At 37.0% G+C, this 24,127-nt stretch overlaps 2 protein-coding genes across 2 annotated transcripts in view; one reads left to right on the top strand and one right to left on the bottom strand.

Moving 5' to 3' along the window:
* Positions 1-7,688, top strand: part of LOC122066313 (phragmoplastin DRP1C) — a 13,309-nt gene extending 5,621 nt beyond the window's left edge. Inside the window, exons 10-17 of the mRNA XM_042630136.1 lie at positions 117-311; positions 415-534; positions 631-701; positions 4,047-4,272; positions 4,837-4,887; positions 5,866-6,103; positions 6,229-6,368; positions 7,088-7,688. Coding sequence (XP_042486070.1) covers positions 117-311; positions 415-534; positions 631-701; positions 4,047-4,272; positions 4,837-4,887; positions 5,866-6,103; positions 6,229-6,368; positions 7,088-7,213 — 1,167 coding nt within the window. The 3' untranslated portion in view covers positions 7,214-7,688. The remainder of the gene's footprint in view (positions 1-116; positions 312-414; positions 535-630; positions 702-4,046; positions 4,273-4,836; positions 4,888-5,865; positions 6,104-6,228; positions 6,369-7,087) is intronic.
* Positions 7,689-10,322: 2,634 nt separating this feature from the next.
* LOC122066314 (calcineurin B-like protein 3) lies at positions 10,323-24,095 on the bottom strand (the record flags this gene model as incomplete). Its single annotated transcript, XM_042630137.1, has 7 exons — positions 10,323-10,706; positions 12,768-12,880; positions 16,934-17,014; positions 22,732-22,784; positions 23,041-23,149; positions 23,771-23,830; positions 24,009-24,095. Coding segments are annotated over 7 exons (564 nt in total), but the record flags the coding sequence as incomplete, so codon positions are not given.
* Positions 24,096-24,127: the final 32 nt, after the last annotated feature.

Below are 24,127 nucleotides of genomic sequence, written 5' to 3'. Positions count from 1 at the left end.
TGCATTATCCTAAAGATGCTCGGCATTCTTGATATTCTCACTATAAATTTTTCCCCTCATCCTGGAGATGTAAACTATTTGAAATAAAATTTTCTTGTTGTTTGTGAATATGGAAGGTTCTTGAAGGAAGATCCTACAGACTGCAACATCCCTGGGTTGGAATTGTCAACCGTTCACAAGCTGATATTAATAAGAATGTGGACATGATTGCTGCCCGTAGAAAGGAGGTGGAATATTTCCAAACTAGCCCTGATTATGGCCACTTGGCACATAAAATGGGATCAGAATATCTCGCAAAACTTCTATCTCAGGTGAAAGCCAATTATTTTCTGGATATTTTATTGAATTGTTTCCACTTTTATGGGCTACTGATTTAAAGTTTTTTCAAACCTTGAAAAACCTCTTTTTTTGCAGCATTTGGAGATGGTAATCAGGCAGCGTATACCAAGTATTATAGCCTTGATAAATAAGACAATTGATGAGATTAATGCAGAGTTGGACCTTCTTGGCAGGCCTATTGGATCAGATGGGGGGGTAAAAATTGAGAAACTTTTTGGAATCAATTTTCGTAAAATATGTAATTACTTTCTAGCCTGACTTTATTCATCTCACACATTCTACCTGTTACAGGCCCAGCTGTACACTATTCTTGACATGTGTCGTGCATTTGATCGTGTATTCAGGGAGCACCTGGACGGAGGGTAACATGAAAAATAACTTTTTTGCGTTTATTAATAATCTGCAAGTTCCAAAAGATCTAGAATGTTCTTACTCTTAAATTTTTAAATGGTTTGTTGTTGAGTGAATTACATGGTGATAATAAATATTGTAGTTGCAATGAGAAATATTTTGAAAAGGGAAAGTAATCCACTTCTCTATCAATTCCAGGTTACTCAGCGTCATGGTTTGGGGTTTTGGTTTTGGGCATGGTTTCAAGCAGGCCCGAAATGGAGATTTCAGCTGAAACCAATTACTTTTTTCCTGCAAGTTTCGGGGTTGGGTTTCGGTGGCCATATGGCCAAGTTAGGTCTTGAAACTTGTAGGACAGCTTATTTTAGGCCTTCTAAACACAGTGAAAACATTAGATTTTAAAAAAGCAGACCCAAAATGGTAGTTTGACTTCAGTCCCTGGGTTAGTAGTCTACGTTATACAATCTTTACCTTAATTCCACACAATCTTTAGTACTAGAACACATGTAATTCAAGTTAAACAGCTTAAATAAACATTAGGAATTATAAGACATCAACTGATGAACCATTTCATAAATCAGGCATTATACATGGTTGAATCACATATATTAGATTTAAAAAGAGTCACATATATTAGAGTAAACGATGATATAAATCACAAAAATTGGGTAAGATTTTGTTATTGTTGAGTTTCAAATCCTCTTGCTCCAAGCTTCTTTGGGTAAGATTTGGCCAAAAAAGGGAGCAAATAGAAAATCAGCGTGGTTTATTCACAAATAGACGAAAGTAATGAAGATATTTTAACTCAGTCTTCATCGAGCTACTATATTTATATGAAGTGGTGATGTTATAATTGAAAGATCAAAACAGTACCAGAATAAGATCTTTTCTCAGAGAATAAAATTAATCCAGATTTGGAGAATAGTGGTTAATTGCAAATAGGGTGGATAGATAGGGCTAATAATCAAAATCAGGTTCAGCAACATAAGGTAGATTACTTGCTGAAAATCTGTAATGGATGAAAAGGTGATGGGATAATAAGAACAACAAAAATGACACCTGGGCTTCACCGCAAGGTGATTCAATTAGATCAAACACCAACCTACCTTAATCGCACACAAGGGATTCCTTGATCAAACACAAGGTTTTCTTCAATGGAGAAGAGAGTTGCAAATGCAAAGTTTTGTTTAGAAATTGTGGGTTGAGGTAGAATGCCTCCCACATTTTGCTTTTATAGAATTCCAAAGATTTAGAGTTAAGAGTTGGATGGGAAAGTCCCCACCTACCCTAACTTTGACAAAGACCACTTACAAGAGTAGAATGTCCTCACCTATTAAATTGGAATAGGAAAGTCTTCGCCTACCAATAATGAAAGGTGGAAAAGTCCTCACCTACCATCACTTACAAAAGTGAGTTGATTCCCCCCTTTCTAGAAAAGTAAAAAGGTAAAAGTACAAGAAACTTCTAAACACTTAAATTGAACCGACATTGGACCAACATGGACAATGGTTCAATTGGACTAAACCAAGACTTAAAAGCATGAAATAAAAGCTAAATATGAGAACTAAAAATCATCAACAAGGTAAGGCCACATGCTAACTACTCTTGTTGGCCTTCTTCCTATGGATGTAGGTCTTCAGATCTGCATCAAGTGTTATGTAATATTTCGCTTAAAACATATTGATATGAAATATCGGACCGAGATTTTGTGGAGATACCGGAATCTTGGTTGAAAGCATGTACATGTATTTCGATATTGGTTTCGACTCTAGACCCAGCGAAACCAAGTTATTTACCTAGATCTCACCGAGATCTTGTACCATGCTTGGCATTTATTGCATAAATATTACTAATAAATTCGTACTATCCATTATTTAATACTAATAGTCCCTTTTTATTCTACAATGTTAGAAATACTGTGTCTTATGGATTTGATGGTAGTTCATTAAGAATGATATATGAAAACTATGCTTGGCATTATGTTACATTATTTTGTTTTCCTTATAATGAGATGATAAATGGCTGCAAAATGCAAAATTATATCTCCTATTATCAAAGGGAAAGACTTATCCACTTTTTATTTGGTGGGAAACCTGGGGTAAAGGTGAATCCCCTTCCAGAATATATGCATCAGAGGATGCAACATTACAGTTGTTTGTATATACAACCAGAATGAAACTGCACATATAAGATAATGTCTAGGGAAAATGATTGGCATGTTTTGTAAAAATTCAAATGAACTGTCACAATTTTCTGTTTCTTTCCAAATATGCATGGTACTATCTCGTACTCAGTGAGTCTACAAGGTTCAAGATTTTGGTTTTGACCCAGTCGAAACCAAAATATACAGCCAAAATGGCACCCACATATGGTCAATTATGGTGAAAAAATAAAATTTGAAGACCTCCCAATTCGCATGCCATTCATTTCGATACATGTCGAAACCAAAATATTTTGTCAAAATTTCTACAAGCTCTTACGCTAATGATGCCGAGGGAATTCATAATTTCACAATAGTTTGATCCAGTTGGCTTAGTGATCCTGATTCAGTTTGCTGGGTCCAATTCATTTGTCTTATCATGTCAGTTTAATGGTTCTTGCAATTCCTCGAGTCTCTAAGGATGGATAACATATCAGCTTGTTGCTGGAATTTATATTCACAGACATCTGTTGACATTCTGCTGCTTTTCCTTTGTGCACAGATAAAGCCTGTGGCTAATTGTACTTCATGACAGCCTTTCGCTCCATCCCCCCCCCTTTTTTTTTTCTTTAGGGGGGGGGGGACCTTTGCACCTTTAAGAAAAAAAAATATTATTCTGCAAATGAAGGGGGAAAAAAGATTACCCCTTCAAACTGCTTCCCCATATTTTGTAGTTGTAAATACTCAAATTTGTTCCTGCTCAAGAATAGATGCTTCAGGTTCTTAGTTTATTTCCAGTGTAACACACTGCTTTAACTACACAGAAACATTACTTGACATCACTCTAGTTACTGAAAGAATTTTCTCATCTCTTCCAAGTTTTCCATGTCGATTAAGTAAGCAAACTAAAATGATAAACTATCAAGTTATTCTGCAGGTTTTTACTGTTTCTCAACTCAAAACTCTGTTTATTTTTAATGAACATTTAGATTCTAAATCAAATACTGCAGCTCGTATAATGTTTCATGTACTCTTTTTTAAGCACAGCATATTAGCTCATTGCATCCAATAAGTTGGGACATCTTTTACAGAGTTGGTTAAAAGAGTATCTAGAAATTAAGTTTTGAGTTACTGCATCTTTTCTATTGCTCCGAAGGCAATGTTTGATTTTCTCCATCAAAGCCTGCGTAGTTAATGAATACTTTGCTTCTTTCAGGAGGCCTGGTGGAGATCGGATATATGGGGTTTTTGATCACCAATTGCCAGCAGCTCTGAAGAAGCTTCCTTTTGATCGTCATCTTTCTGTACAAAATGTTCGAAAAGTTGTTTCCGAAGCAGATGGTTATCAGCCCCATTTGATTGCTCCAGAACAGGGATACAAAAGGCTTATTGATAGTTCTCTTGGATATTTTAAAGGCCCAGCTGAAGCCTCAGTTGATGCTGTAATACACTGATTTTAGTTTCATCGTATGATATTGTGGCTTTGCAATGCTAAGCTGGTCCTAGGACCACGGTGTATCCCAGCTGGTTCGCCATGTAACGTGGACTTAGAGCAAGCACCATATAGTCCTATTTCCAGCTTAGCATTCCTTATTTTAATTTTGATGTTCAACGTTGTCTTTGAATAGGTTCCTGTTAAAATTTCAGTTGATAATATTCTTTTGTCGGTTGGATTATTCTTATTCGTTAGTTCCCCCAGCCTTTTGGTTGGTTTCTTGTGATATTATGTTAATTTTTAAAAACATTATCTTGCATAATATTATGTTTTAATTAAGAAAAAATATTTGAAAATTATAAATATCCCTAAGTACATGGTAAATAGTTTATGTATTGAGTAGAAACTTCAAAAGTCCTGATATTCTGAGTTTGCTCCTGTGGCATTGAGTTCCAGAGACTCCTAGTAAGTAAAGTTTGTTATTTTATTTAATAAATGCAGCTGAAGTCTTTATCAACATTTTTTTTTTTAATTAAATATCTCCTCATTGATAAGGCTTATCTTTTTTCAGGTGCACTTGGTTTTGAAAGATCTTGTTCGAAAGTCTATAGGTGAGACAGAGGTGAGCAATCTGTGGTTGGAGAAAACTTTGTATGGGTGAATTTTGTTAATATGACAAGAGCCAATGCTTGTTTTTTATAATCATATGCTTTGTTTCTAAGCGTGAGCAAGCTCTATGCAAGTTCTGAAAATAATTGTGATTTTAAGCTTGATTAACTAGCAAAAAAGAATTGTCTGTTCTTTGTAACTCTTATAACTTAATGCTTCAATTCCATTGTATAGCTGACTTTTTTTCTATCAGCTGGAGTCATTGGCAATAAAGCTATGGATTGCTGAATCACTCGTATACGTATTGTATGTTTACGGATGAATCGCTTATATGGTACATTTAGCCAAGTCCAAATTTAAAATGTAGAAGCTTCCAAATTTAAAATGTAGAAGCTTTTTCAAGAAAAATTGGCCTCATGTAATTGTAAGAAAATATCTTGTAAATCTAAAGAATAAGTCTCTTTTTCAAAAAAGAAAAGATAGTGTCAAATAGCTACAAATTTGAATAATACAAATCTCTCTAAGAATATCAGATGCTTCATATCATTCTAGATGATTTTATGGTATTTTAAATCGTCACTCTATGTAACTTCTTTCATGATGCCAGCTTGATAGGTTTGTACTATTTATGATTGTTGATACCACAAAATAATAAAAGATAAAAACCTGTATTAGCTTACCAACCAACCTGCTTAACTATTATTGGAAGATAAATCCCATGAACTGATTACCTTTTTAATTGAGCCTTTCATTTTGCAAGAAGAAATCAATTGAGAGAGTAACAAAGAAAAATATGACATGAATGGTTTCTGGTACGAAATTTAATACACATACAAATACCATCTTCATGAGATTAGGCATGTAAATCAACAGTACAAATCTATATGACATGAGTGGAGCAGTTTAATTGTGTGTTGAGTGCCATTGCCTCCTTTGAATATATTGCTATGAGTGGTCGTTTCTTCCAGGTTTATATTATGGTCTTTTACAGGAATTGAAGCGGTTCCCAACCTTACAAGCTGACATAGCTGCAGCAGCAGGAGAATCATTAGAACGATTCCGTGATGATGGCAGGAAAACAGTTCTACGACTGGTGGACATGGAATCTAGTTATCTGACTGTGGAATTCTTCCGGAAGCTCCCCACAGAACCTGAGAAGAGCACGAATCCAACAGCCAACAACTCCAATAATATGGACCGATATTCAGAGAACCATTTCCGGAGGATTGGTGTGCTGTTTTTGCTCTTTATTTTGCTTTCTTTTACGTGGATTTACGGATTCACACCACAAAGTGTTTTGTGGAGTTTGTGCATGTCCCAACCACTGACATACATGTCCATGAATTGTTTGCAGGGTCAAATGTCTCAGCTTATGTGGGCATGGTCTGTGATACATTAAAGAATTCCATCCCCAAGGCTGTTGTTTATTGTCAAGTCCGGGAAGCAAAACGTTCACTGCTCAATCGTTTTTATGCTCAACTTGGAAAAAAGGAGGTAAAGTTTCTACCATTTTATATTTTATTTTCTGCTCAAGCATGTAGATTCCTTTCAAGATTTTAGTTCAAAGAATAGCCTTTACAAATGCTGTAAGTCGGTTGCAAGGTTTAGGCAATGCCACTAGTCTAGTCTGATGGGTGGGGTGGGTTCAATCAGACACTATTGTCATTATATTTGGGGATAAAATGGAGAAAAAAAGTTGTCGATGCATTTTTCTAACTTTTTGAGTGTTCAAGGAAGCTTTTTGGAAGTAAATCTTGTTTGGAGAAATGTGAAGTCTATCTTTTCCAAGGTACTAAATTGACATAATTTCACCAACGTACATCTTTCTGAAAATCTGCCAGTGCTGAAGGCCCAAATTTTTTATGGTGCACCCAAGTAGTAACCCCCAAAACTGGAGAAATGGTCCCTGCTAGATAAACTAGGCCACCAGAACTGGTGTTTCTGGCCATAAAAAAAGGGAAGTATAGTAGGACTTTGGTCAACAAAGAAGATAGCAAGTCATGGAGATCTCACACCTTTTTATGTCATGAATTTTCTGATTGATCAAGCAATCTAGAACATGAATCTCACCTAAGGTTTTATCCAAATGTTCCAGCTGTGTGCATTAAGGAAAAGAAATTAGACTTTCATACTCAATAAGAACAATAAACCCTTGGTGATCTTATTGTTGAAAAGGTATTGAAGCTGTCATTTAAATTGGCTTTTCTATACAGAAGCAGCAGCTAGGGGCGATGTTAGATGAGGACCCAGGACTCATGGAGAAAAGGGATGGCTTAGCTAAGAAGCTTGAGCTTTACAAGAAAGCTAGGGATGAAATTGACGCTGTGGCATGGAAATGAAGAGAATGGATGTGGATGGTCATGCTCTCAACTGCATTTGGTTTTACACATACACAGCTACATACCACTATGTACACTAATCAGTTAATGCTATTATTCTTTTATTGTAATAGCCCACATGAATAAAGATCTTAAAGACTTGGGCTTGCATTTTATTAGTCCCAATAGATTTCCCCCCATTGCGGGGTCTAGGGAAGGGCAGTTTTGTACACAGATTTACCCCCGCTTTATGGACCGACTGTTTTTTGATTTAAACGTGCCAATGGAGTAACCTTACCGTTGCCCCGAGACCTGCCCTCTTCCCAAGTCATGATACATACATGGATAAACAACCGTCACTGATTTTGTTTTCTTCACTTTAGAATTCGATGTAGTCATCTTGATTATTATATAGTTTGGGGTATTGGGCCTATGAATATTAGTGAGTGTATTTTTAATCAAATTTTTGCTTTCATATATTTTTTTTTTCCCTCAATTTTTTTGTGTCTCCTCTCATGAGTTGTTGAAATTTAATGAAAGAAAACTCTTACATTTCCTTAATTCAGTCAATCCATTTGGACTTTGGAGCAATTGCTAGGAATGAAAACCTCAGTTCTGCAACCATTGCCCCTCCCATATTTAAATTAAATTAAAGAGTAAAGTGGTGATTTACAAGTGTTTGGGTTTTCCCGGAGTTTGTTTACATTGGCAAAAGATTGGCTCTGCTCCCTTATGGCTAGTATATATTGGAACTTTATGGCTTAACTATCTGAATACCTCCTTGGATGGACTTGAGCAATGCAGATGCTGTCCTTATCAAGAACAAGTCCTTTGCCCGGGAGTTCTATTACTTGCAGCAAAAAAGACCCATTTCCTAGACTATTACCTGGATTTCCGGGGTGAGAAATCAATACTGATGGATCTTCTCTTGGTATTCCTGGTAATGCTGGAGCGGGAGGTGTTTTTGATAATGGAGATCTCCATTCATTCGTAGGTTTACTGAATTTGTTGGAATTTCATTTGCTTTTTTGGCTGAGGTTGTGATTAGGCCTCCTCTACCCAAGAGAATCAGAAATTTTTTCATCCGAGAGAGAACCAGAGAATTTAACATGGTTTGATACAAATATCTACATACACCCCAGAAAACTAGAGAATTTTTCAGAACATCTACCAAAGAGAGCCAGAGAAATTTTAGAGCATCCACCCTTCTTGGTATGTGATGTTGTGGCTTTTGCCTCAATTGTTTTGAGTTTATCAAAGCTTTTGGGGTTTTGGTTTGAGAGCTTGGAAAACTGATTATCACCTGTTAAGTTTGTCTCGAATTCTTGACCCGATTTGACATATTTTGGTGGCGACCCGAATGGAAAATTTTTTGAGATTTGTGATGGAAGCAGAGGGCTTGGGCCGATAGACCCAAGCCCGGAGTCCCATCAATGATCTCGTATGGGGGTGCGGGGGCGTAGCCTCCACGGTATGGTTCGACCGGATCGACCGCGACCCAATGGGTCGACCCACGATTTGGAGTATATATATTATGTACTGTTGCTTGTTGAGAAAGTCATTGTATTCTAAGGTTTTCACGCAGCTAGGGTTTCAGGGCGAGTTTTTTTTTCTCGCTGCTGCTAGGGTGTAATCTCTCTTCTGCATAGTGAATCATCTTCTTCTTCGCCCAAGGACGTAGCACACCACCCTGGTCTGTGAACCTCGTTAAATCTCTATTGTGCGGATCTACTATCTCTTTATTATTCGTGTTTCTTGGTGTTTGATCTAACATCACCAATTCTGATTGACAGATTTTTATGTAAGGGCACACAGCCAACATCAATCCCCACCCATTTTGGTAGCTATCAAGCTCTGTCATCTTGTAGTTTATCACTTTTCGTCGAAAGTAAGGGTGCAACCGGGGCCAGCTAGACCGGATTTTACAAAATCCAGTCCCAGCCCAGGTTGCTATGCCTGAGGCTAGGCCCAGCCTGAGATTGGGCCTGGAATTTCCTCAGCCCAGGCCCATCCTGTCCAAGCTCAGGACTGGGCCTAAATATTGATATTTCCTTCCTTGATTTCAGAATTCTCAGCCGGCCTGTGTCTATCTCTCTTGTCCCTCCTATGAAATGAGATATCTGCCCTTTTTTTAAGAGGAGAGAGATAGACACAAGAATGCACTAGCATACCCTTGCAACTGACCACGGAACTCAATCCAAAAAAACATTATGTAGCTGAGATTGGGAGCTTGGAACCGATTACCACAATGGAGACCTCCAAACAACATTAACCTAAGCATATTTCAACTTTAGTATTTTATTTTTTCCCTCTGTTGGCTCAAATAATAAAAAAGATTGAACACTACTGTGTACCGAAATTAAAAACCTTGTTGAGTATTGAATTAAAAATTTTAATAATATATTCCTTGGCTTGTTTTTTATTTCCAACTCACATTCAATTTGATTAGAAAATCAGCATAACCTTACTGTATTCAGTGAGTTTATGAGTTTATTCTCATCATGCGACCATCTCTCACACTATCACTAGTGAAGCAACAATCTTCCTCCTTGATCATCTCCACTATCCATGCTATCATGAAAATCTGATAGCATCACCAAGTGTTGATCGTTTTTCCTGGTCAGGATCTAAATCAATTAATTTAGTAGATATGCAAGGCCATTAATAACTAATCAACTTGGCACTAATCAAGATCAAACATTTCAGACACTGCTTGTTTGGGGTACCAGAACCCCTCATCTTCCTGCAACTTCTACTTTAAACTTGTTGAACCAACAGTGGAGGCTGAGGACATCAGCAGGGTCACTCCATTCATGTTCCCTCAGGTCCAAGCAAGATTCACCATTACAGAACAGCGAACTTATTTATTTTGATATATCAAATAAGCAATTGTTTAACAGTGAACATTTCTAATACTTTCTGGATGAGCCAAGAGCATCAATTCAAGAATTAGTCTTGGGCAAAAGAACATTTCTTCTCCCTTGCAGCATCAGGCATCGCCTTCTAAAAACAGTGAACATTTGAGGACCTGAATTCTGGGATGATTGGATTAAGGGTTTCAGACTCTCACCCAACCTGTGATAAAAAAAAAAAAAAAGCCCTGATTCCTAATAAAAAAGAGCTTGGATACTTCGGGAAAGTTTTGACCTTCATTTTCTATTACAGTATCCTTCTTTCTTCTTTCATCCCATGGAAAAGATTCCCCATAAAAAACCAATGCAAACTTTGTTAACTAAAGCAGAAAACCTCAACTCTGAAAGAAGTAAAGAATGTTTGGAGTCTGAACATAGAAAGAAGGGAAAAAAAAAACACAAACCATTGTTCCTAACAATAAACAATCTGACCTGCCAGCTTTCTTCTGGGCCCTCTGATCTCAGGAGGCTCACACTGTTGTTTAGAAAGGAACAAACCATTCTCAATAGACTCCTAAAGTTAAAAAGTGGATGCAAAACATCAGGTATTATCGGCAATCTTTGAGTTGAAGATAAAACTCGGGAATGCAGTAGTGATATCCCTGTTCAAAGAAAATGAAAAAAGTTAAGTCACCAGGTAATAATGATCCATGTGAAAAGCTAATAGAGTACTGTTCTTCACAAGAACTTCCTACTTTCTTATTTGGTATCTGAATGTGTAGTGAGATCAGCCAAGAAAACTAAAGTGGGGGTGGACAGATTCACCTGTATTTTGGGCATTATCCTATAGTGTTATTTTCCCTTAGGGTTAGTCCCCTTTGAGCTGTTCCCTCTATTGTATTAAATGTTCGTGTAGCCCTTTCAATATAAATTTGTTTTTGTACCCAAAAAGGAATCCATTTGACTCAAGTAACCAAGGTTTCTCATGGGACATATTATGGGTTAAAACATAATTTCACAATCGGAAAGACATCTGCTTCATTTAAGTCCTTGGTCTTTAAAAGACTTAGGCTGTGAAATCCATTAATTTTGAAAAATTATTTGAGAGCACACAAAACTTTACAGGGCTTCAACAGTAGTGAGTCATAATCACCCACTCAATGAATAAAAACCTAATTGAAGTGCTCCTTCAATCTAGGAAAAACATTATTGACAATATCCAAACAGAGGAGAGTTGTTTGATGTGATTAGCGCATGTACAACGGAGGCCATCAAATGCACCATTGAGGGAAAGTGATAATGAAATAGGAGTTATGCCGCCAACTTCCAACCCCATTTAGTTGGAAAAAAGGCTTAATTGATATTTTTTATTTTTTTATAGATGGGTACACTATAGAAGGGTGAGTGGACAGGTAAAGCTAGGAGACTCGAACTCAAGACCTCCTGGTGTGTGTGGGCTTAGCACATCACAACCTCACCAACTGCGCTAGGCAGTTGTCCATATTGAAATAAAATATCTAGTCTCTTTATGTGTTCCATTATTTCACAATGTTGTCTACAACAACATCCAAAACCTTATCCCAACTTAATGGGGTCGGTCACATAGGGATTCCAAGCAAGGACGAGTGCAAGGATCCATGCAAAAAAATTGAAAAGTTATTTCACAATGTTGTCTATCTCACATACTTTTTAAAGCGGTAAGGCGATGGAGGCGTTTGAGGGTCTTTCGGAGCGCCTTAGTGATAAGGCGGGCATAAAGCGTCGCCTTATCAACTAAAGCGTTCATGTGTAATTTTTTTATAGAACCAATCTATTTGGCTCAAATCCTAGTTGAATCCTATTACTCATATGTTAAATAAATATTAAAGGTTCATATTCATACCAATCATAAGATATTTATCAAGAAAACAAATCAATAAAGTGAATAAATTAAGTTCATCTCATCAATCATCAATCATATTAACATATAATATAAATACATAATTATGAAACAAAATTATAAATATAAAGAAAAGAAGACAAAAAATACAAGTATTTATTATACTTACCTCTATGATGCCAAAATGAGTGCCTAAGCCCTAAGGTCATCCACTATATTTCTACTCCTGTCAAAGAAGAATGAAGCTCACCGCTGCCGGAGCAAAATGGTTGCCTGGATCAATGGTTCTTCCTTGTTCCTTGATTCCTTCTCAAAGCCCTTTCTTAAAACCCTTGACAAAATCCAAACCCTGTTTGTGAATCGGTTTTTTATTTTGTTTGTTTTGGTTATTTTTGGTGGAGTAAAGCTGATCCCATACATCTCAAGTGTTAACAAAACTATACACCTACCAATAAAAAATCTATATTTGGAATCTTCATCAAGTAATTTTAAAATGTGTTTAAAAAAAAAAAAAAAAACCCATAAGGCGCCACTTCACATAAGGCGGAGCACTGCCTTACCATCTCTAGACCGCATCAGCACCAAGGCGCTGCTAAGGCATCGCCCTACCAGCGCCTTAAAAACTATGCTCTCTCATATTATTCATTTCGAGCCTCCATGTGAAACCAAGTATCTAGCCAGTTAAGTTATAGCTTCTCACCGGCAGAAAAATGAAATGCAGAATAAGTTGAATGAGAAACAATTGGATGAAGAATTTTAAACAAGCTATGAAAAACAGAAAATAGCACTCAAACAATGCACATAAAGAAAAAGGAAAATAATTCATATTAATTCAATTTTTTACTTGAGGTATTGAAGAGTCATATTCTTCAAGAGAGATGGATGTCGCAAAACAAGACTTTGCCACTCTTCCTTGTCAATTTTTCCATCTTGTTTTGTATCGGCCTCCTCGAAGGTCTGTAACAGATCACACATTGATGTCATAAAAGGTAATATTTACGGGATACAAACATATAAAACACTCAAAACTTGAACCTAACCAAGATTTGGTAAAACTTGTTCAAGAACATGGTTTCATGAACATCCACGTAACTGAATTAGGTAAGAAAAGTCAAACTTGGAGTGGACATTTTACTAATTGAATTTTAAGTTTTCATAACCCCTCTCCTTGAGGCTATATTTTAACATAATATTCGACTTTCTGATCACAACTGAATTAAGTTAAAAAAAGTCAAATTTGAAGTGGAAGTTAGGGCAAGGGTCCAGTCTTTTTGGAGGTGTTTTGGGCAGAGGCCCAAGGGCAAGGATTTATGAAAAAGGCTCTTGGTGCATCAATGAAGTAGGTTAGGTCTATGGGCCATAAGCCTCATAAATCAGGGCATTTGTGAGGCACACACCTCCTATGAGGCATGGGCTTTATTCATGCAAGATTCCTGAGATGTGAGCCTCATTAACCCCATCATGTTGTGCTTAATTTTTTAACATAAATGCAACACTATTTGAAAACTGATCCAAATTACTAATTCATATAATTTACATATTTAAAAAAAAAAAAAAAAGAAGAAGAAAGAACATAGAGGTTATTAAGACCAGTAAGGGGGCTACGACATCAGATAAATTTCGTTTGATTAATTTATGAGACTCTCATTTTTCCTCCCATGAGACTGACTCATAATCAGGTCCAGCATGTTTGGAGCCTTCCCCTTCCAACGTTGTCAAGTTAAACACAGATGGCAGTTCTCTACGGAACCCTGGACCGGCAAGGATTGGAGATATGTTTATAATTCACGAGGGCTTGACATTGCTGATTCTGTCAGGCCCTTATTTCAATTGAGGAATCTAGTCTTATCATTTGGATGGAGTAAAGAGTAATGTGATAGTGGAAGGTGATTCTTTCACAGTCATCTGTAGCCTTCAAAACCAGGATGGGGGCCATGATGCTACTTCAATCTCATTAGAAAGGCAAGGGCCCTAGCGAAGCAAGGTGACTTTTCTTTCTCTTGAAGATAAGATCTGCAAACTCTATTCCAGATGAGTTCGTTAGGGGGTGTGTAGACAGTATTTGTAGATGGGCCATTACCCTTTCATGTAGTCCCATGGTGGGGTTTGGCCACCTCTTGATACTGTGGTATTACTTTCTTGCCTACTACTTTGTTTCATACTTTCATTGTACTTAATAAATTACTTGGCTATCTATCAAAAGTATATACATACATATATATGGGCAAAAGATTGCTAAAACTATGGAATATCAAATCAGGTAGTGTGACCCTAGTGATCCAAATACAAATGGGGAAAATATTGCTACCTGGTCGCGTGCCCGTAGGCCCACTCAAATAAGGCTATGGATTATCTGGCCCCCCCCCCCCCCCCAAAAAAAAAAAAAAACCCCAACAGAGGGGGAAAAAAAAGTTCATGAATCTTTTCTGTCTGAGATGCACCCATCTGCACCCAACCATTAACTCCTGTAACCATTAGATAACCATAACATACGCACCCCAAAACCCTGGCTAACATTTCTTTAGCATATCCATCACAAACATAAGATTTTCAAACTTTCTACGCCCATCCAAAACCATTAAAATTCCTTCTATGGCTCCCCCATATGAATAGCCAAAAATTAAAGCTAATACTCAAACAGTTTCCCTAATCCCCACCCTAAACACATGTTTTTCCTTGCCTTAGCATCTTCTGTGCATCTCTCAGCTCACTAAAACTGCATCTGACCAACTTGTAAGTTATCAGCCTGCCAATCCCACACAGGTCTTAGAACATCACTAGTGAGAACCCACATCTATTTCAGCATTTAAATAAAAGAGACCATTATTCTAGTAAAGTCATCTTTCAGAGTGCCTCAACAATGGAAATAGTTGAGCAAGGATATATCTGCTGGAGATATGCAGATACAGGATAGCCTAGGTTTGGATCTCTAGAGCCACACTATAAGGAAGTGATTGTGGGGAAAGGATAAGACTGGTAAGAAATAGAAGGAATAAGGGAATGAATAAAAATTAGATACTGTTATGTGACTGAAAACTAGAAACCCCTTAAACTAAGTTACTTACTAATTTATCCCAATCATAGTTGTCAAGGCATCTAGGCAACCCCAGGAGTTGGAGGGGGCCTGGTGCAGTATTGAAGACCTACCAGCATAGGAAGTCCAAGAAAATTCAGGCCTACCATGGCCCAGTTTATTTTAAAGGCTTGAGTCTACTTTGCTTTTAAGTTTAAGTTGTTTCTTTTCTGTTTAAGTGTTTTAAGTTAGTCCAGGTTGAACCAGTGGTTCAATTGGTCCAGTTTAAGTGGATTTTTTTTTTATTTTTTATTTTTTATTTTTTTATTATTATTATTTTTTTTTAAGTTTGGCCCATATCCTTTTTTAAGGCTATTTAGAATTTAAATAGGAATGAGGAGTTGAAATGGGAATCAACTAGGGTATTTCCTACCTGGATTCCAACTCAGCTTTTTAATTTTTATAAAAAAGAATTTGGGGGCTCATAGCCCATGATTTTGATTGCTGAAAAGTTTCTGAAATATTCTGCGACAGTACCTTAAGTCATATTCTGTTATCAAATTCTGGTTTTTGTTGTATGGTTGTTACAGTCCTACTACAAATGGGATTGTGCTTTGGTTACTTGAAGGCTAATTGATATCTAAATTTCAATGCTCTCTTTATTCTGAAATTATTAACATATACTGAGTTTCTGTTGCACATATCAGATCTGTATTCTGATCAGTCATACAACTCCTAGTTTGACTGGTTTTGACCTTTCCTAGTTCCACTATGAGTTTCCACATCAGCAGATCTGGCCGAGTTTTTCAGCAACTGTTACACCCACATAAAGGACCACTATAGGGCTGATCTGATTTGTTAATCTTGGTTTATGCATTTTCTCTTGAATCTGGATATATATATATATGTATAATTTCATTCTATTATCAATCCCGTTTGGCACTGGTTTACTTCTAAATTAGAACCACATTACCTGGATGCAATGCGACCCTAGTTGTTAAGGCGCCTGGACGCCATGCCTTGACAACTACGAGCCAATACAACAGGTATTCTTTACAAATAAAAGCCCAACTCATACAATCTTCGAACAAGCCTCTATTCTTTACATCAGATTGCATTGTCTGCTTAAGTTCACAATCTGACCCGACATACAACCAACCCCCATTCCTTTTCAATTTTCGCCATCTCCTAGGTTTAGTTTACAATTTTCTGAGTAATGGGCAGATTCTGATCGACAATTACCACTAGATTAACATTTGGGTTGGGGCTGGTCTACATGTTCACACCCAATGGCAGGGAGACAGAGAATGTGTACTATTGAAACTATATGATGCAGTAGCTGAGGCCCATAGGTGGCTAAATCGAACCATTGTCGGGGCCCAAGCCAAATCTAAACCAATAGGAGCTGGCAGCAACAAGAAGGGTAGTTTAGTCATTAGGACATGATGGGGGTCAAATTTGTAATTTTTTTGAGTAGTCAATAGTTACTGATAGGATATTCTTGTTTTACACAGTGCTTGAGTCAGTTCAACTTTAGAGCGATGTAAGTTCTGGGTTAATCATTTTTAAACCCCAGCAGGTCAGGGTTAGCCCTTCCCAACCAATCTCATTTTGGTTTGGATTGAACACTCCTTGAACAATTTACAACCCAACTCAACCGAGTGCCACCTCTAATAGAAAGCAGACATAGGTGAAACAACCACAACAAACTAAAATAAGGATTTAAGATCCTGTCACCTCCTTAAGATACAAATATGAATCTGTACCAACAGCAAATGCCTATAAAATTAAGCTCTTTATGGAAGGTTCAATTAAGAACAATAAAATTGGACATTTAGATTTCTTAGGTAACATATTACAGCAGATGAGACATACAAAAAAGGAAGAAACTAGAGGGTGCACAGATGAAATATCTGAGTGAAGGTAAGCAAGATAATATAAAGAATCAATCCTAGAGATAAATTAAGCATGAAAATTTTTTCAGATTAAAGAATCACCTTGTCAATGATACTTTCTATTACATCATTTGAAAGATTCATGCCAGATTCAGCTAGTGTAGCCACGACCATTTGCTTCACCTATAGAGAAGTCAGACAATAGTCAGAATTGTTTCGAGATGTCCAAGTTAGAGTGCAAAAGGTTTGATGTTTTTAGATAATAAAAGGTGATATATTGCTCCTAGAATTTTCAAAGACTATTTCAAATTTACAAGAGGTCATATGTAATAATAAAAGACACAACAAGTATGAACCAAACTGGCTTCAGTTAGATATTGTTTACATTAACCCATTGATCACTCTACCTTTAACACATTTACATTCTTAAAGCCACTAGCATCCATTCATTTCATTTCCTCTCTCAATTTTTTTTTTTAATTTATAATTATTTTTTTTAAAGGATTGACATCCATGTCTAACTTCCAAGTGATGCAGATCCATCATCGAAATAGGCTTGTTTTATTAGGAATAAGCCTAGGGTTGGGTTCCATACAAGTTGGGCCTTTGATCCATGTGTTTTGAGTATAATGAGCCACTTTTATGGGCCTAAACAAGGGTATTAAGGTTGCATACGGGATTAATTGATATCTTACCTTTCACATTAGTTTCCTTTTTAGTTGGGTTCAATTTAAATTATATTTGTTTTCTTAAGAGTCAAGTTATTAGTTGAGTTAAGTCATTAGTTGTTAGTTTCCCTTTTGAAAGTTTCCTTTTTTAGTTTTTAGAAACTATTGTATTAGGAGAATATTTGGATTCTTTTTTTGGAACCTGCTATTTGGATGTAATTTCCTTCCCCATTATCACCATAAATATAGTGCAAGGCTCCATAGAAGGGAACGATTTTGACAAAACTATTTTGCTGCTTCTGCTGCTTTTCTCTGCAAGAGAACTTCTGTGTGTCTGATCACAGTGATGGGTTGGTGTTCGATCCAACAACTCCTTGCAGTGTGAAGCCCGGGAAGATCTTCTTCTTCAAGTATTCTTCTTCTTTCCAAGCTTCCCCAAGTATTCTACTGCTGCTCATCAATCCAGGTATTCAAAACTCCAATTCCGCCCAGAAAATTCAAAAGTTTCTATTTTGGTTTTCATTTCCTGAAGCAGTTTCAGCCATCAGAATTGGCTGAAACTTGGATCGTGTCTTCCTCCCATCTGGACCATCAATCGACCAAAAGATCTGGTCATTCTGACCAGCTATTAGTGAGATAATTAAAATCTCCCAAAAACCCTGTCATAGTGAGCTGTTCAGTCCAGGACAGAAATCGGTAGAGCTGCTTGTGATCATATGGTTTCCCTTGATATTGCCCTATGAAACTATGAAGGAATAGGCCTAATACAACCCCTGTTAAGGACCTGATATCAGGTTCCTAACCTGACCAGAAAAGAACATCCTGCAGAGATCGATTGCCTGCATTGTTTTCTATTTGGCCTACTTTTCTAAACCTGGATTATTGTGCACTGTTGGAATGGTTTGTGGATGTTCTTTGATAAGTATCCTGCTATTTGAGATTAGGCTGGCAAGGCCGACCTAGTTCTACACTAAGTGGTATCAGAGCATGGCAGAAAACAACCCATCTAGGTTCCAACCCCTCCAGCTGATATGTTGGCTGCGATGATGGATCAGCATTACTCGCACTCAAAAGAGTTATCACTGTTATGATTCTGTTATCCACTAACATTTTTTGGGTGTTGATGCCACTTCTTTAAAAACACACCATATTATTTTTCTAAGGGTCGAGATTTACTGACATTTCCCAATCCCCTCCTATTCCTACTTTGATTCCTCTTGTTGATACTAACTACTTCTCAACAAGCACCACTAAAAGTTTATCAACACCGACAGAAGCCCCCACTGCCAGATGTAACCCCTCCTCTTCCATCCTCCCCATGGTTTGATTATGTGCCCGACGCTCTTGCTTCCTCATCCTCTCCTCCAAACTTATCTGTGGCACTTCACAAAGGTACCCACTCTCGTACTCAAAAGTCTAAGGTTGCATATCTTATTGACAAGTTTGCATCCATTCCTCACTTACCATTTTCTTTACGTAGTTTTGCCCTATCTTTGTCAAATATACCATCCCTCACACTTATTATGAGGCATTGTCTAATTCTGGTTGGAAGTCAGTTATGGATGTGGAGACGGATGCCTTAATTTCTAGCCAGACATGGTCCCTGGTTGATTTACCTCCAAGTAAGGATCTTGTGAAGTGTCTTTGAGTGTATACTATTAAGTATAACCCTAATAGCTCTGTTGAAATGCTCAAGGCCCATTTGGTTACTGAACAGTACACTCAGACTTATGGCGTGAGACTTTTTTGCTGGTTGCTCGCCTGAATTTTGTTCGGTTGCTCATTCTTTTTCAGAATTTTAATTGGCCATTATACCAGTTAGATATTAAAAATGCTTTTATAATGGTGATTTCCATGAAGAGGTGCACATGGGGCAACTTCCTAGGTATGTTGCTCAAGGGGGAATGCTGGGAAAGTTTGTAGATTACACAAGACAATTTATGGTTGAAACACTTGCCCAGAGCTTGGTTTAATAAATTCATTCTATTGTTACTCGATGTGGATTCACAGTGTTATTCTAACCATTCAGTTTTTTATTGTTGTAAGGACTACAATGTGATTGTGTATGGTAGTGATGTTAAAATATCTTGCAGTGTGCATCATCTGGTATTTCAGAGGTGAATTCTTATTTGCATAAGCATTTTCAAATGAAAGATTTAGGTGTTCTAAAGTACTTTATTGGGATTGAAGTGCTTTGGAGTAGGAAGGATATTAGCCATTCTCAGAGGAAGTTTCTGTTGGATCTTTCGCTTGAGACTGGAATGCTCGCATCTGATCCTATTGATACGCCTATAGGCCCACATCAAAATTTTGGGGCAGATGATGGTGAGAAACTTGCAGATAAGCAACAGTACACAAAACTTGTGGGTGAACTTATTTATCTTACAGTTCCCCGATCTGAAATATCATTTGATGTTGGCGTCATAAGTTAATGGAATCTCCTAAGAAGGTTCACTGGGAGGCTAATTGTCGGATTTTATGGTACGTAAGGGTGCTCTAGGGAAAGGACTTATTTATAGATTAAATAAAAATGCTGATTTAATCGGATACTCTGATGTTGACTAGGCTGGTGCTGAAGGTGATAAAAGATCTACCACATGTCATTGTACTTTTATTGGTGACCACCTTGTTATATGGAGAAGTAAAAAAGCAAACCACTGTAGCAAGGTCCAGTGTTGCTGCTGAGTACAAAGTTATGGCCCATACTACACCTGAGTGAATATGGTTGAAATCACTTTTTCAAGAGTTGGGGTTTCCGATAACTAAACCTATAACTATGTATTGTGATATACAAGAGGCCAACAACAGTGCTTGCAATCCAGTTTTTTCACAAGAGGAATGAGCATATTGAGGTCAACTGTCATTTTGCGAGTGATGCAGTAATGAACAATCTATCCATTTGTGTCCTATGTGAATCAGCTTGGTAATATATTTATTAAAGCTTTTTTTTGTCCAAATTTTCTTCCAAGTTGTTCTAAGCTGGGCATGGGTGATGTATATGCTCTAACTTGAGGGAATTGTTAAGACTTAAGTTGTGTGTGTGTGGTGACATTTAGCATATATGGTCACACTTCACCATATATGGTAGTGTTTAGTATTCTTGATGTAGTGTAGTTGGTTTAACATATATACTTACTGTAGTTGGTTTAACATGTATACGTACCCTACCCACGACATCACATTCTAGCAAAGTTGTGGGTTGGGTTTGTTTATATCCTATGACACTCTCTCTTTCTCCTCCTTCTCTTGTTTTCCTTCTTCTCATGCATTGGTACTGATCTAACCCTATTTAAAACTATCACTAAGAAATCCTGAATCTTACCGAGGTTGTAATTCATTTCATGGAGAACAGTGACAACTCTTCTAACATGGAGTATTATCGTACAATAGACAACTAACAGATGATGCTCCCCAGAGGGTCTTTACTTCTATGAAGTCTTGGTGATGCAGATTAATTACCAAAATAGGCTTGTTTTATTAGGAATAAGCCTAGGGTTGGGTTCCATACATGTTAGGCCTTTGATCCCATGTGCTTTGAGTGCAATAGACCACTTTTATGGGTCTAAAAGGGGGGCTCTAAGATTGAATACGGGATTACTAGTTAGTTTCCATTTTCATTAGTTTCCTTTTTAGTTGGGCTTGATTTGAGTTATATTTGTTTCTTTAGGAGTCAAGTTATTAATTGAGTCAAGTCATTAATAGTTAGTTTCCTTTTTCAACTAGTTTCTAATTTCAGTTTTTAGTAACTATTGTATTAGGAGAATATTTGGTTTCCTTTTTGAGGAACCTTCTATTTTGTAATTCCCTCCCCCATTAACATTATAAATAAAGAAGAGGATGCTCCTAAAAGCCTAGAATGATTTTGATAAAAAAATAATGGCTGTTGCTATTGTCTTCTTCATGAAGAGTTGTCTTGTGTTTGATCGAGGCTGAAGGAATTGGTGTTTGATCCAATTGACTCTTTGCGGTGTGAAGCCCAAGAGGTTTCTTTCAAGTATTTTATTCTTCTTCTTATTGTTACTACTTCTTCAGCCATCTCAGGTAAGTGATCTGATCTCTCTGTAATTCTGGTTTTAGGAAACCCAGATTTCTCCTATCGGCCTTTATTGATCTGAGCACTCAGCCATCTGATGGTGCTCCAATTTTGATCTCATGTTAGGCCAAGAAGAGGGTGGATCGATCCTGTTTTGAAGCCAATCAGACCAGGTTTTCTTGAGTTATGAATATTTCTCCTATCCTGGCTGATTCTTATTTCTGCCCAGAATAATGATCTGAGTTGTTCTGAATATTGTTATTTGGTTGCTGGTTTACTCTTCACTGAATTGGTCTCATTAGCTGGGAATTTAATCCCTTAAATCCTAGTTATTATTCAGTTGCAGAAAATTATTTCTTCTTAAAATTCTGGTCTTTGGAAGTTCTGTCCTCTTCTGTTTCTGTGGATATAATTCTGATTTATGGTCTGCTAGAACCCTATTCCTATATCTGAGTTAGGCTTTCATCTGGTATATAGTCTGAACTCATAAATTCCAGTTTCTGGGTTCGAAATTCTGATTTACAAAAATCTGTTTCTTCCTTAATTCTGATCTGTTATATTGCTGCCTTACTTTGGCTATTCTTGGTTGTTCTTTAGTTTAAAAGTTCCTGCAGTATTGGGTCTGGTTTGGTTGTCCAAATCCATTCCTACATTACTTGGGTTAGGAATATTTACTCATCGGAGAACCAATTGAACTCCATCTAATTAAATCCTAACAGCATATTCTGGGCCCATGAGGATGTTCCAGGTAGGGAAAATAAAATGAAAAGAAGAAATTGAAACAAAAGAATTAGCGCACTCGCCAAAGAAGGAGTACACTACCTCCCACTGGCAAATGTGCAACTTCTATACTCTCTGTCACCGACGAAGTCATTATTTACAAAAAAAAAAAAAAAAAAAAAAAAAAAAAAAAAGAAAGAAAGAAAGAAAGAAAGAAAGAAAGAAAGAAAGAAAGAGAAAGAGAAAAGGTCAACCAACAAACTAAGAAATAACCATATTTTTTTCGGGGGTAAAAATAACAATATTCAAGATCAAGACAGAAGAAGAAAGCATTTAAACTAGTAATTTGGGCAGCTTGTCATAGCTAGTTGAAGTATAGATTAATTATATCAGTGTTCACGTCAGTAACCTAACATTATCAACTGACTTGCATTAGATCTCAACCATGAATTAATATTTCTAGCTACTAAGACAGTTACCTCTTGTCTCTCAATGAATCCTTGCTGCTTGAGATCGTATAGTTGAAAAGAAACTGCGAAGGAACAGTAAGTAGTTAGGATGACCCACATTTTCCAACATAAAAGCAAATCATCTTGAACTTTAGGAGTAAACTTAAAGTGAAAGTCAAGTGACCTTCCATAGCTCTAACAGTTCCAAAACCAGAGTCATTTATATCTCTTTGTATGCCAACCAACATAAATAAGTCAACAATATAAAAATTGTAATACAGTTACAAAGAGCTAAAAACAGTACTGCAAGCATCAGCTCAGTGGTTTTCTGCGACTCACATTCAATCTTATCATCACGTGGTGCACTGGGGTGAAAGACTGACATAGCACGTGCAAACTCCTCAAAACCTAATATTCCATTGTGTTTTGTGTCGAACAAATCAAACACCTGCATAGTTAAAATTACAGCCTGACAGTCATCATATGGAATTCTTCCAACTTTCCAAAAAGTAATCCCAGTAAAGTTTATCAAAATTGGCATAACCCCCACCCTTACACACCCACCCCCCCAAAAAAAAAAAAAAAGAGTTGGGTTCCAACTGAACAGGTTTTTCTCACATATAGAAGTGTTTGATGAGGCCCAAATTTAGTGGACATGATGTTCATATCATTTAACCAATTTTTAGATTTCAGACCAATCTGATTTCTCCACGTATCAATTTTCTTTTTTTTGGCCACTGGTTGCAATACAGTAACTGTCGAAAAAAGAAGGGAGGAAAGAAGTCTTATATGTATACATACACATATAATTGAAATAGATTATCAAATTCTCATCTAGCCAATGGATCAGAATGAACAACTAATTAGTCCATGTGGCAAAAGTACATGATTCGGGTGGTACGCTTTCAACTGTTCTCCAGTTGGCTACAATTTCAACAAAACCCGGGGGGGGAAGAAAAAATAAGAACAATAATGAGCAAGGAGAAAAAGAGAGGCAGAATGAACCATGGCCATGTGGAAACAGAATGAGCTACAAAACAGAACTGCATAATAAGATTGAAAAGAGTACCCGATCAGAAAACAAGCTTTCCTTTTTGTTTGTCTTGAATAAAGCAAACTGAAACTCTTCCTGTGATGGTTTGCAATCAAAATACCAATAAGAGGATCAATTGAGAAAGAAAAAGTTAATAGTACATTATGCATGTAGGGGAGAAAATAAGGGAATCTTTCCATCTCATCAAGATGCATCACTACAAGGCAATTTCCAATTCAACTATGAAAACAAAATAATAGCATGGAACTTATACCTTGTTGATCAGCCCATCATCAATGACAGCACTGCTGATCTTCTTAAATAGCTCATATAATGCTTCAATTTCACTTACACTAACTGTAGTAAAAGAAGGGGAGGAGGTAGAGAAGAAAA

This window comes from Macadamia integrifolia, unplaced genomic scaffold (genome assembly GCF_013358625.1).
Source record: "Macadamia integrifolia cultivar HAES 741 unplaced genomic scaffold, SCU_Mint_v3 scaffold2338, whole genome shotgun sequence".
NCBI classification, from domain to species: Eukaryota; Viridiplantae; Streptophyta; class Magnoliopsida; order Proteales; family Proteaceae; genus Macadamia; species Macadamia integrifolia.
The sequence above is the reverse complement of the archived record's forward strand: the minus strand, read 5'-3'. Positions and strand labels throughout refer to the sequence as shown.